The sequence below is a fragment of the Nyctibius grandis genome, chromosome 15, assembly GCF_013368605.1.
Source record: "Nyctibius grandis isolate bNycGra1 chromosome 15, bNycGra1.pri, whole genome shotgun sequence".
NCBI classification, from domain to species: Eukaryota; Metazoa; Chordata; class Aves; order Nyctibiiformes; family Nyctibiidae; genus Nyctibius; species Nyctibius grandis.
Genome location: NC_090672.1, coordinates 2,609,620 through 2,623,375, shown reverse-complemented (window position 1 = coordinate 2,623,375; position 13,756 = coordinate 2,609,620). Strand labels below are relative to the sequence as shown.

The following is a 13,756-nucleotide window of genomic DNA, read 5'->3' as shown; positions in this document are numbered from 1 at the left end:
GTTCAAGATATTAACAAAAATAATCAAAAAAAACCAAAAACCCCCAAACGAACACAGGTTTTGTGAGGGGAGAGGAGGCGGGTGTGCGGGGAGAGGGCACGGACACGACGAAACGAACAGAAACGAGACGAAACGACTTCTGTCGGGTGCTACCGTCGAGTGATGATTGTTTTGGCATTTCAGCTGCTCTCCGAAGCCGCGCTGGAGGCACCGCAGCCCCTTCCCCGGCCACCCCGGAGGACCTCGGGCCTGTCCCCGGGGCGATGGGTGGGCCTTTGGGTTCCTCGCTGGTTGTCACGTGGCTGGTACCCAACAGAGCTGCACCCCCCGCCACAGAGGTTGGTGGTTAGGAGTGACCTTGTCCCTGTTTGGGTGATGGCCCAGAGCTCCCCCCCCACCAAGAGATGTCCTGGAGCAGGGGTGGCTGCAGGGAAGAGTTGCAGCCCCCAACACCCCAAAACCGGAGCTGCTCTGCCTTCCCCAGAGGAGGAGAGCTGTGTACCAGCTGCTCCTGCAGGTCGAGGTTACTGGGAGTGCACAAGGGGCACTGGGGGACCGTGGACAGGGCAGAGGGACTTCTCTAGTCTGGTTGGAAAGCGCAAAACTCCAACGGGGATCAAGGGACGGGGTCCTGGTGGGACAGGGATGGGGACTGGCTGCTCTGGCTGTGGTGGGCTCCGAGTTGTTTCACGTCTTGTGCAAACTCCGTTTCTTTCTGATTTCCCGGGCTGTGTCGGTGTCTGGAGGGGTCCGGCCATGGGATGGGATGGGCAGCATTTCTTCTGCAGCCTCCTGACCTGGTGGGTTCGGAGGTTGTCCCTGGAGGGGGTTCGGGGGATGTCAAGGCTGTGCTGGTGAGGACGGGTACGCTTGGAAAATGGGAGTGAGCGCTGGGTATCCAGGAGTGCTTGGTGGGCAGTTCCCAAGTCCCCCCATCCCCTGGCCCTGCCTTCATGCTCTGGGTTTGCGTTGGATCCCGTTGCTCTTAGGCCATTCGAAGGACTCTCAGGTTCAAGGCCATCCCGGCTAACCGAGGACAAGCTGTGCCCAGCTGGTGCATGGCGTCCCTGGCATCAGTTGATGCTAGCTGCAGGAGGGCATCCAAGCCCCACTCTGGGGCTCTAAGCCTCCATTTAGACACCTGAGATCAGCTTTTATCCTTCAGAACTTGGTGGCTTGGGTTCCTTTGACTGCAAAACTGCTGGTTCTCTTTGAGCTCTGAAGTAAGGAAAAGCAGGTCTGCTCTGGCTAAGGGGAGAAAACACAGTCTTGGGGGGCGTTTGCTTGATGTCCAGGGTGGGGTTTCTCTCCTAATACCCAAATTAATTTCGGAGGGCCTCGCGGTTGCAGGGGGAGGCTCGGCAGAGCTCGCTCCCTCCGGGTGGTGTCTCCAGCAGCCCGGCGCTGGCCGGTGCTTCCCTGGGAGCTCTCCACTTTACACCTATTTACATGGCTGCCTCGCTTTATGGTGGTTTATGTCATTATGTAAATATTGTCAATTGCTATAAAACAAGGCAAAACCACTGGAAAATGTCATAAAATAGATGTTTCCAAGTTTCCTAAAAGGAAAAATACCAGGGAGGTTTTGCTTTTCATAGCGACTAATGTTTGCTTCTCCTCCAGGTACCCGTCCTGCCCTCCCTGCCTTTCCTTTCCACCCCGGCTATTGCCTGTCTCCATCGATTAGGTGAACTCAGATATCCCTGTTCCTCGTGAGCCGGTGTGGCAGAGGAGCAGCCTTGCAAGGGGACACAAAGTCTGGGTGACAAACACTCAACGGTCAGTCCTGCCCTTACAGTACCCCAGGAAAAGCTGCTCCAGCCCTTGGGCTGGGGCATGGGGTGTGAGATGGAGGTGAGGCAGCCACTACTTTGCTTAGTACGTTAGTGATTACAGATTGGGAATTTTAGATTTGCTGTTTTTCATCCCCAGCAGAAGGAGGAGAGCGATTTGGGGAGCTCCAGGTGGGTCACACCTTGCTCATCCAGTCCCTGGCTGAGACACCTTCCCTTGGAGCAGGTCTCTGCCCTGTGTTGGCTGTAACTTGGCCAAGCCTTAGAGCTCTGCGCTGGCCCCATTGCCCATGGGGACAGTCCCTTGGCACCTGCTGTCCCACCTCCTGTGTCTCCCAAGGGGGCTGGCCACCTTATGCAGGGATGCTGGGGAGATCCAGCTCCGGAGGGAGCGAGGGCAGAGCTGGTGTAGGTTCAGGAGAGCTGGCTGAGCTCGGGAGCGAAACCACTGCCAGCCAGGACCTCGATGTCATCTGCATGGATTTCTGTCATGTGGGGGTTCATCAGTCTGCTGACAGGCAGAGAGGACCAAGACCATGAAGGAGGTCTCAGGGGTGGCCGTGGTGGAGACACAGGGACTGCGAGGGGTGAGATCTTCCAGGGCACCTACAGGAACTGGATGCCAACTTTTTTTTTTTTTAAAAGTCTGGGTGTTTCCTTGGGGATCCTGGTTATTAACTCCTCGACTGCGAATCGGTGGCTGGGAGGGGGCCAGGGCACCCCATGGGCTCACGCTCCTTCGGCGTGGTGAGGGGCAGTGCTCCTCGGGGCGTGGGGGCCGGAGCAAGGAGTCACTCCCCGAGTTCTGCCTATGTGGAAGTCGGGTGCTAACATGGTCTCCTCTTCGCTGTGCCTAACCTGGGATCAGCACATTGCCACGGCTGGAGACCTTGGCCACTCCGAGGTGCTGATGGTTACAGCTATCGGGTACCAAAGTCTTCAGATAACCCATGTTAGTGGATCCTCAGAGCGGTCCTCAGTGATCAGTCTCTGTTTAGTTTCCTCTACGATAACTGCCTTGTTCAACCTAAGCTGAGAACACGTATTTTGGGGGATGGGGGGTTAATTTCCAGCGTTGCCGTTGATTAGTTCCTTACAGGTTTGATGTTCCCGTGCCGTGCTTTGGAAGCAGCAGATGTTAGCAGCTGGAAGGCAGTTTGGTGTCTCTGATGTCTTCAGCCAACGGGCAGAAGTTGGGGGGCACCAGGTACCGCACACCCGCACTCACCCTCCTCTTGTTTTATATCCACGTGTGCGATTGTTGTTGTTGTTGTTGTTGTGTTTTGGTTTGTTTGTTTTTTTTCTCCCAGAACACGAGGTGGCAGCCCCACAGCCATGACCGCCGTCCCCCCCAGCCCACCACAACAGCACGACTGTCCTCCCGCAGCCCCCGTCGCCGGTCCCTGCCCGCCCCAGCTCTACACAAAGCAGCATGCACAGTCAGTCTCTCCCTCTCGCGCACTCCGTTGCCTTCTCCTCCTTTAGGCTTTCTTACACTTCCCCTTCTTCTCCCGCTGCTGGAACTTCCTGAGCCGCCGCGCCCACGTATCCCGCCACTGTATCACCAGGCTGGTTTTGTCCGCAATGATGCCGCTCTGGTCGGGAGAGTCCTCGTTGTTGCCCAGCAGCAAATACTTCTTCATGGGCTTGATTTTGGGGCACTTGCACGCTATGTCCTTGGAGTGGATCCACAAGGTCTGGTCTCCGCGCCGTATCCGGTTGCTGCCTTGTTTGTAGACGGAGATGATGTTGACCGTGAACTTCCACCAGTCGGCATTTTTTTCCGCTTTCAGGATGTGGATCTGGACAGCTGGAAAAAAACACCAAGGCAAGAGAGGAAAAGATGTTACGGCTTGTGCTGGCGAGAAGAAAATGAATTTTAAGTCTTACCTAATAGGCTGTGTGAGGAAAAGGGATTTTGTGTCTTGAGCCCAGGCTGGAGGAGAGCGACCAAGGGCAGTGGCTGCACAAAAACTACCTCTGTCCCCAGGCCGTCTGCCACGAGCAAGAGTAGCCAGTGCTGGTGGCAGAGGGTCTCAGCAAAGGTACTAAGACCACCATAGGACTGGGAGATGCTCTCCAACTCTGCTGCCACAAAAGAGGCCCTCTGGGTCCCCGTGAGCATGGGCATGGTTACCCAAGGACCACAGGGGCTGGAGGACACCCAGGAGGGGAGCAGAGGCTGGGAGCAGCTGCACTTCAGGAACCATGGCACTCCTTGGACTAGGAGCCCTGGGAACGACACAGGGCTACCCGGGGCGCTGGTGGGGAGCAGGTTGCCTCATTCTCCTGTCTGTGTCCTAGGGAGAACCATCATCTCCCAGGATGTGGGAAAGGTAGGGAAGACCTGTTAGGGTCTCCAGCATGTCTGGCGCACAAGGGCACAGCCCTCCATGAGTGCCCAGCCCCAGAGCAGGGTACTGAACAGGTTCAAACCTATGAAAGGATTTGGAAACAGGGACATTTGCTGTTGTGTGTTTCTAGATGTTCCTGAGCCAATCCTGTTCAGTGCTTTCTGTGGAAGATGACATTGCTGGTAAAAAGCATGGGTGAAGGACTGGGGGCAGGGCTCAGTGGTCATAAGGACATGTCAGTGGCAGTGTCCAGCCTGACTTCAGGGTCTGGTGGACTCACCCAAGCATCTTTGTAAATACTGAACAGCAACATCAGGCTTCAAGGGACTATCTCGGTGTGCAGCAGCCTGGCAAGGGAGGTGTCCTGGCAGATAACTGGGAGATAACAAGCTCCCAAAGCAAGACTGAGATGGGAGGACAACTGTGATCCATAAGCACAGGAATAGCAAGAGGATGGTGTTTTTCCAAGCCCGTGGCTGATGTTGTGTAGCCCATCCGTAGCCATATGGATGAGAAAAACCTGCTGAGGACTCAGCCCTCCACCACTCCACCCCTTGCTCTTTCCTGAAGCACGGTTCATGCGTTACATTATCCCTGCGCCCACCAGCATCCATGCAGGAGTGGTGGCTCATGATCCCGCAGGGCCAGTGTGAGGGTGACTTGGTATCATGATATGGGCAGGAGAGGACTCTCAGTGGGGTTGTCCACAAAGATGCTGGCATGGCGATGGACACTGGTTTGCTTTCAGCGTGCTCGAGGGCAAGGCTCTGCTCACGGCTGATTTCAGAAGCCCCTGGAGTCACTGTGGTTTTGTGCCATGGGGCAGCCCCAGGCTGCAGCCCAGGTGGCCCTGAGCAGGCTACGATGACCTCTGCCAGCCCTCCTCCTCTTCCTCAAACCCTACAGCAGGTGCTGTTGTGCCCTTGCTGGGTGACATCTGTGGACTTGGGTTCAAACCACAGGGAAGGATGGAGACCCCATGGGAAAGGGGGCGTTTGGCCCCACAGCATGGCAAGGAAGAGGAGATATGAGCCTGGAGGCAGCTCCTGCTGCTCCAGTGGGCTTCTTTCCAACAGCGGTCCATCATGGCATAGAGGATGGAAGAGGATGGAAGCAGCAGTCGGGCGAGATCACATCCTCCAGAGAGGTTGAACACATTCCTCCTCACTAAAAATCAGCTTCCAGGAAAATATCCTCAGTGGGAAGTGACTACCCAGCCCTCCTGGGTTTGTTTGCTGACTGTGGGATGAGAGGAGTCCCCACCAGCAAAGACAGAGGGAAAAACCCAGGTGGTGACGCCAGCCCTGGCCAGGAGAGCAGGCAAGGGCCGGCAGCTCCATGAAGGTCCAACCAAAAAGTGCCTTTTGACCAAATCCTGGAGATTTTTCCCTTTTTTTCCCCCCTTCCCCTCCATGCCCTGTGAGCTATAGCCACCTGCCTGCCTTAGCCATCTGGCCAGTCCCTGGCGAGTCCAGTCTCAATTGCATAAATCCTCAAAGGGAGAAGAAACCTCAAAAAACCCCGGCAAAACTCTTCCATTTTCCTTGTAACAACCCGATGTTCCCCCACGGATTAGTGGTGGAGGAGCATCACCCTTGCTTTAAAAACCACAACGTGCAAACTGATTTCAAGGTGTGGAAGGAAGCGGGACCCTGCAGCCCAGCAAGGCTTTTTAACACGCTGCAAAATATATGTGGAGGGTTTTTTACAGAGCATGTCATGGACGCCAGATGCTTTCATTAGAAAAAAAAAAAGAAAGAAAAAAAACAACCCTCAGCTCTGACAGTGTATTTCCCAGTCTGGTGTGAAGGTAACAAAATGTGAAGATTAGCCAATTTTTAGTTTTTTGGAAACAAATCTTTCCAAAAAAGCTTAAACCTTTGACCTGCCTGGGTCCACACTGACAAAATGGAGAAAATGAATGAAAAGGAACCGGAGAGAGGTGGTTACAGGAAACTCCGCTCTAAAATACACAGTCTGTACTTTTTTGATGTCAAGGCACCCGTCTCTTTATTTTTTTCCCCTTTTATTAATGAAGTGGAAGGAGTGAAAGCTTCGGTGAAGGCTTGGCTGGCACGGCCACAGCTGCCTTCACTGACAGCAAGTTTTTGGCCCATAACTTTGCATCCAGGACGCGCCGTTTCCCCTGAGCCTGGTTTCAGAGCCCACGTCTAGCGATGACTTTCCTGGGTATTTTGGTGGTGGGGTGGGGTCTCCAGCATCTCCCAAGGAACACGAGACATGTGGAGATGCAGAGAGGTGCCAGGAGGAGTTTTTGGAAGCATCTAAGATGGTTCCTCTGGGCAAATCCCTGGGGATTTAGGGTCGTGTTTCTTGTAAAAGAGAAGGTGTCAGTTCCTTCATGGTTTCGGGGGGGACGCAGCTGTATCCCACCATCCCAAAGATGGCTTTGGAGCGTAATGTTAGGTTAATGGTTGGACTTGATGATCTTAAAGGTCCTTTCCAACCAAAACAATTCTATGATTCTATGTTGTCCTTCACCTGCCTTTTCCTAGGGCAAAGCTTGGCTTTGCCTGTGCCATGGTGAACTGCTCGCACTTTGCTGATGTTCACTGAACCCCTGTACTGATGCTGAGCCATGCTGGGGACCATCGCTATCACTGCATCCCCAGTAAAATGTCCTGGAAAGTGTCTATGGGGCAACCAGATGAAAGGATGTAATGGGGGATGATGGTTATTCAGGTGGGTGTTACTTCAAGGGGATGATGATCCCCTGGCTGTGGTCACCTGGGAGCAGATGGTGACCCAGAGGGGGAAGAACGAACTCAAATGAGCTGCAGCTTTCACCGTGCTGCTGCTCCAGCCAGGCCTGGTGACACTGGTTTCCAGGTCCCGAGCACAGCAGTGCCTTGGGGTTGCCCACAGCTCATGCCCACTCCTCCCCATGCTTTGCAAACAGTGGGCAGCTGAGCCCTGCGGGTAATTTGGGGCTGGCTGCACACCCCACCGGGTACCCCTGTAGCATTTTTCCCCAGGCTTGCTATTTTGCGCCCTGCTCTGCTCCCTGTCAGCCCCAAGAGAGCCTCTGAGCATCCAAATGGGTGCTGAGAGCTGCAGGACCAGGGATGGGGGGGTGAGGGAAAGATGCTTGGTCCTGGTGAGTGCACGGCGCTGGCCCATGAACTGTGTCCCACCGCACACCGGCACTGCTGAACCCCAAATCCTGCCCTCGTGGTGCTTTCCAAGCCACGCCAGCCCAGGCGATGCGTTCAGCCATCTCCCTACGTTATAATTCTTCCTACGAAAAAGGTGTCTGAGTGGTCCCTGGGCTGCGGGGGGGGATAAGGGGTTCCTGGTCCCCTCCTGCATCCCCCGGAGCTCAGCTCTGAGGCCCATCATGCTGCCCGGCTCCTTGAGGCTTGGCCACGAGCCTCCAGCCACAAGAAAGACCTGAAGGCTTGATGTTGCAGATGAAAGCAGAGGGGTGGATGATTTGATGTTAATAAAAACAAAAACCAGCCCCAAACCCTCGAAACAACATGTTTGAGGGCAGCTGCCTAAAGGCTTAAATAAAAGCAGCGCCTCGCAGCATTCAGAGACCATGAGTCAGGAGCCCAAAAATCAGGAGCTTGCCATGAAAAGAGTGAGTCTGGAAAAAAAAAATGGGGTTTTTTTGGTTATTATTTACTTTTGGGGATTGTGATAAACCTCCTGATTTCAAGCTTTCCCCTGCCAAAGCTGACCTGGGACTGGCCTACATGGACAAACCTGTGCACCCTATGCGCTAACCTGACTCCAGGAGCTGGAGCTTTGTGGATCTTCCAGCGATGAGGAGTGTCGCTGCGACAGGGAGCGTCACTGTGCTGTCCAGGGGAAAAATCCCACGGGACTATGGGGGTGGCAGTGGGAACAGAGCGGTTTGCTGGGAGAAGCAAGAGGGTCTTTAATAGGGACAGACAGAAACGGGTGCGTGGGACAGCAGCTGGGGATGCAGCTGCCTCAGCCTGAGCTTTCCAGAGGCTCGGGTCCCTTCTCGCCGCACAAGCGGAGCAGAGCCCGTGTAGATTTTACTCCAACCAGTAGCAAAAGGTGACCCCGACACCATTTGGGTTTGGGAATGGAAAGGGCTGGCTCCTTGCTGGAGCAAAGGGCTAAAATGGGATTTCCACCCCCACCCCTTTTATTTTTTTCTAATTTATTTGGCGGTGGCTTTGCCTGCCTCTGGTTACCAATTTCCTACTGGTTTAATATTGGAGATTTATGACCCCTAATCCCGGCCAGCCTGGGTGCGCCCTGGCCCGGTGCGGTGCCGGGAGACCCCTCGCTGTCCCGGCCCGGCTCGCTCCCTCCAGACACCTTACGGGGAGCTATTGCTCAGTGCTTCCCCGCTCCAGGAAGGGGCTGTGAGATGGGGATGGTGCTTCCCCTCCGCCCTGGGTTTTTCTGTGGATTCAGGGTGTCCCCCCTCCCTTTTCAAGCTGCCTTTTGAAAACACGTTTTGCTTTTTTCCACCAGCCCCTGCCAAGCTCCTCTCGACAAAGGGGGTGACTAAGCGAAGGCTCCACGAAAGGAAGGATATTTTTTTACTTTCTTTTTTTTTCCCCCAGAAAAGGGCAAAGTGAGCAGATGATCTCACCCTTCAGATGAGGATCCCACTCCTCGCGCCCATCCCCTCCCCGGTGCTACACCAGGGCCACAGGGAAGGCGCAGGGGCAACGGCCGGCACCACAGTGCCGGCACCCAGCAAAATGCTCTGGCATCATCTGCACAGGATTGGGCCCCACAGCAGCACGAGCAGCTCGGGGTTGGGGGGAAAAATGGGATTAAAAAGTGCCGGGTTTCCTTTACTGCAGCCACTCATCCCACTTGGATAAACCACAACACACAGACAGTGGGAAAAGGCCCAAAGATGGGGCTGAAACGGCAGCACCCGAGAGAGCGAGGGATGCTCCCGCATCGCCTGGACCAGCACCATCTGCTCTAACAGGACAATCCCCTCTCCTTTTGAGCCGTGGGGGAATCTCCATCATCAGTGGGGCTCAGCATGGATCCCCTCTGCTTCCCTGGGCTAATTTTAACTGCCCCAAACCCAGCGATCCCCCTCCTTTACCCCCATTTTTCTGGGAGCCGAGTGACCCCTATACTCCACCACGCAGCTAAAATAAACTCAGAAAAAGCATTTCTGCTTCTGCTCTTGCTTGTCCCCCCCGCCAAAAACCTCCCAGCCTGTCCTCCCCGCGCCCTGTGTCACTCCAAATATTTGCACCAAAACCCATCTCGCGGGAAAGAGCCCAATTTAAAATAAAAAGAAAAAAAAAACCACAAACCCAACAAAAACAAACAGATAAGAAAAATAAATAAGGGAAAATATCCCCTTTGAATCACTGAATGAAACGGGGAGCTAAAAAGCCCCATTGAGGAGCGCGGGGTGGATGATAGCTTCCCGATTGAGCCCGCGGGAGAAGTAACTCTGTTCAAGCTAATTAAGGCCTTTTAGGACATTCAGCCCAGCGATGGCAGCAGAACGGTGAGGAAAAGAGTCTCCTAATTGGCTTCCTGCTGCGGTGTCAGTCCCAAAGTCTTTATTATCCCTCCCTGCACCTTTTCAACCCATTCTTCCCTCCCTGACCCTGCTGAAAGCATGGGCTGCTCCGGCACGGCTGGGCTGGGGGGCAGCATCACGTACCCTGCTGCCTTCCTGGGCTGGTTTGCCCTTGAAAAAGCTGATTTGCTGCAGCTACGGGGCTGGTTGGGGCCGTGGGGCTGGTTGGGGCTGTGGGGCTGGTTGGGGCCGTGGAGCTGGTTGGGGCCGTGGAGCTGGTTGGGGCCGTGGGGCTGGTTGGGGCCGTGGGGCTGGTTGAGACCATGGGGCTGGTTGAGACCATGGGGCTGGCTGGGGCCACGGGGCTGGTTGGGACCATGGGGCTGGTTGGGGCCACAGGGTTGGTTGGGGCCACAGGGCTGGTTGGGGCCACAGGGCTGGTTGGGACCATGGGGCTGGTTGGGGCCACAGGGTTGGTTGGGGCCATCGGGCTGGCTGGGGACTCCCCCCAGGGCCAGGAGATCTAGGGTGGGAGTACCCCGAGTCCTGTGCTGGGACAGCCGTCTCGCCCCAAACCAGTCCTGGCGAACCACTTTGGCTCACTTGTGCTTTTGCAGAAGTGATGCTGCGTGATAAAAGAGAACAGCAAAGTTCTTGCCAGCACCCCTGTTCACTGCTCCGGGGTATCTCCTATCCGAGAGAGCTCTTGAGCTGCCCTCATCTCCCCAGGGGCTGTTGAAGCCTGTGAGCCCACGTTACAGCCTCAAACAAAACCAAGCGCAAGCTTTTCACCTGAACCCCCAAGAAACATCTCCCCAGGGAGATCGCACAAGCCAAGGAGCAAAACCACGCTCCTCGAGCAAAGACCAAGCGCCGCTGCCACTGAACAATCGCAACACTCACCCCACAGAATCACAGAATCAATCAGGTTGGAAGAGACCTCAGGGATCATCGAGTCCAACCGTTGCCCTGACACCACCCTGTCAACTAGACCATGGCACTAAGTGCCATGTCCAGTCTTTTCTTAAACACCTCCAGAGATGGTGACTCCACCACCTCCCTGGGCAGCCCCTTCCAATGTCTAATGACCCTTGCTGAGGAGAAATGCTTCCTAATGTCCAACCTGAACCTCCCCTGGCAAAGCTTGAGGCTGTGTCCTCTTGTCCTATCGCTAGTTGCCTGGGAGAAGGGGCAGACTCCGACTCCACTACAACCTTCCTTCAGGCAGTTGAAGACTGCACTAAGGTCACCTCTGAGCCTCCTCTTCTCCAGGCTAAACACCCCCAGCTCCCTCAGCCATTCCTCGTAGGTCAGACCCTCCAGACCCTTCCCCAGCTTGGTCGCCCTCCTCTGCACTCGCTCCAACACCTCAACGTCTTTCTTGAAGTGCGGGGCCCAGAACTAGACACAGTACTCAAGGTGTGGCCTCACCAGTGCCCAGTACAGAGGGAACATCACTTCCCCAGACCGGCTGGCTACACAGTGCTGCTCAGCTGGGAAACATGCTTCGAGTGGGCTGCACGTGCCTTTTTTTTCCTCCCTGCCATCCTCCGAATCCCCCAGGGCCGATTTGGATCACAACAGGTCCGTTTCCTGCAGTCAAGTAGCTGCTTTCCCCCCTTTCAGAGAGGAAATGCTCCAGCATGAGCTCAGCCCTTAGGAGGTGCTGGAGGAGCCAGGTGGGAAAATGAAGGGATGCAGGTGCCCCATGCGGGAAGCGCGTTTGTACCTTATTAGCCAGCAGAGAATCCACCCACGAGAAACCTGCGTGGTGCTCAGCCCTGCTCCTGCCTTTAATAACCTCACGTTCTAGCAGGGACTTTCTCATGTGCAATTAAACACTTTTCTCTAAGGGAAAAATTCATTTTTTGGACCTTTCCAACATCTGATGAACCTCCAGGAGCTCCTACGAGTGCGGCCAGACCTCGGCGCAGGCTCACTGGATGGGGACCACGAGCATGGCCCCAGCCTCGGCAGCTCGTCCTCGCCGAGGGATGCTCTCCACAACAATTTTGCCACGTGGGTAAGGGAAGAATAAATGGGAATACAAATAAAACGTTTGCCTCCAAGCTCTCTTCCTTCCCCCAGGCTCACGGGGAGGTGCCAGAGCACAAAGCCAGCGCGGAGCATCCTTGGCCAGCCCTGCCGGGAGGCGCCTTGTCCAGAGAAGGGCTGTTAAATGGGAATTCGTTCTGCTCTGCAAACACTTCCCAGACATGCTGAGCTGCTGCTGTGAGTGTATTTGGAGGAGGGAGGAGGCAGCTCCGCTCCTGGATGCTTTGACGCAGATGGGATGGGGGTTTTTTTTTGCTTTTTAGTTTGGTGAAAATATATGTATAAACACACACGGAGATACATATACACATGCATATACATATATATATATATATATTTTATGTATTCCTCCACCGTGGAGGGGAAGGGCTGGCAGACACTGGGGCGACCGCAGCCCCAGCAGATGCTAAACCCCATCCCGCGGCACCTCGTAATTCCCTGGTTGTTCACACGTTTGAAGGCTCAGCTCCAAGCCAGGCTCACCCGCACGTATCCCACTCCCCATCCCTCGGTCAGACCCGAAGGCTCACGTTTGGCCGCCCCTGCAGACACTTTACCCTCCCCACTACAGTCTATAGGGGGATGAGATAATTTCCAGCCCCTACATACGCTTAGCAGCGTCTCTACACATCCCCCGGCACAGAGTGCCTGTATTTAACCAGCTCTACCTGGTTTTTCCAGGTCGGTCCCATCCCGACGCTTGGCCCATCCCAGCAGCGCTGGCACGGCTGGCCAAGGAGGGTGATCCTCCAGGCAGGCAGCACCGAAGTGGAGCCATCCCTCCCCACCTGCCCGTGCCGGGGCAGCTCGGTGCTGGCAGGCGATGGCCAAGCCAGGGTGGAGAGGAGATGCTGGGATACTTCAAGGGGTCACCCTGGCCACCTCCTCCATGGACCCACTGGTGACCCCATCGGGAATGGACCCACGTTAAAGATCTGGTGTATGGAAGAGCGCTCACATCCTCAAGCACCTGCGAGGATGGGGATCCCGCAGCCTCCCCGACCTGTCCCAGTGTCTCACCACCCCTGGACTTGCCTGGGGATCAAAAGGGTGATGCATCCGGATGACGAGGAACCACCTGCTGCTTGTCTCCACAGCAAAGCACAATTTTTAAAAGCTGCTGCACGTAACAGCACAGTGAGAAGAGACAGGGCACGGTGTCATCGTAACCCGGAGGGCACCTTGGGAGGAGGACACTGTGGACCATGATTTGGGGGTTGTCTCAACATCTGCAGGGGGACTCATATTTTCCAAGCAACACAAGGCATCGCTGCTCCAATGAGCATCGCTCCCCAGGGCTTCCCCTCCAAACCTGGCAAAAACCATACCTCAAATTGCACACACCCCACCAGCTGTAGCTGGGACCCAGCCGACAACCTGCCCTGGGCTCGGTGAGTTTGGGGACACCCCAGGAGGGAGGTGCTCCTGCTCTGCATCCCCTTGAGCCTCTCCTCCCCGGGAAGCAGCACCGAGAGGGGTGACTTACCATAGTCTTTCTTACAGTACTTCTTCATGTTGATCTTCAGTTTCCCCTTGGAGGCTTTGCAGTATGAGTCACAATCTGCACAGGGGAGAGGGGGAGGGCAAGAAAACATTAACAAAACAAATTAGCCTGAAAATGAATAAAAGGCTGGGGGAAAGGGGCGAGGGGGGGGATGGCTCAAAGCTGCAGCCTGCCATGAATAAGCAGCGTGCCTGTGATATCCATCTGCCAGGCCTCGATTGGGTCGTCTAAGGGGGCATTCAGAGAAAACCTTCCTTTCTAAAGAAAGCTTCTCACAAAGGAAACCATCCTCCCGCCCGCCTCCCCCAGCCCGGCTTCCCTGGGCCGCCTCTGTCTTCCTGGGAGACCCCGGGGCCTCCCTTATTGTGCCACCCAGAGCTTTTGAGAGCCACACAAATTCCCCCTGTTCTCCAGCTCCCAAATGGAGCCTGCCCGGAGCCCACAGAGGCCCCATTGTCACCCCTAACCCGGGCCGGTGTCAGCCTTTGGCATTCATTGCCGAGAGATTCGGGCTGGGGTCACCCTCCGACAATGGGGGTCAGAGAGG

General features: G+C 55.4%; 1 protein-coding gene across 1 annotated transcript in view; it reads right to left on the bottom strand.

Annotated features, from left to right (window-relative positions):
* Positions 1–3,228: 3,228 nt before the first annotated feature.
* The window catches only part of NTN1 (netrin 1), a 104,823-nt gene continuing 94,295 nt past the window's right edge, over positions 3,229–13,756 (bottom strand). The window contains exons 5-6 of the mRNA XM_068413435.1: positions 13,192–13,266; positions 3,229–3,603 (exon numbers count right to left, since the gene is read on the bottom strand). Coding sequence (XP_068269536.1) covers positions 3,275–3,603; positions 13,192–13,266 — 404 coding nt within the window. The 3' untranslated portion in view covers positions 3,229–3,274. The remainder of the gene's footprint in view (positions 3,604–13,191; positions 13,267–13,756) is intronic.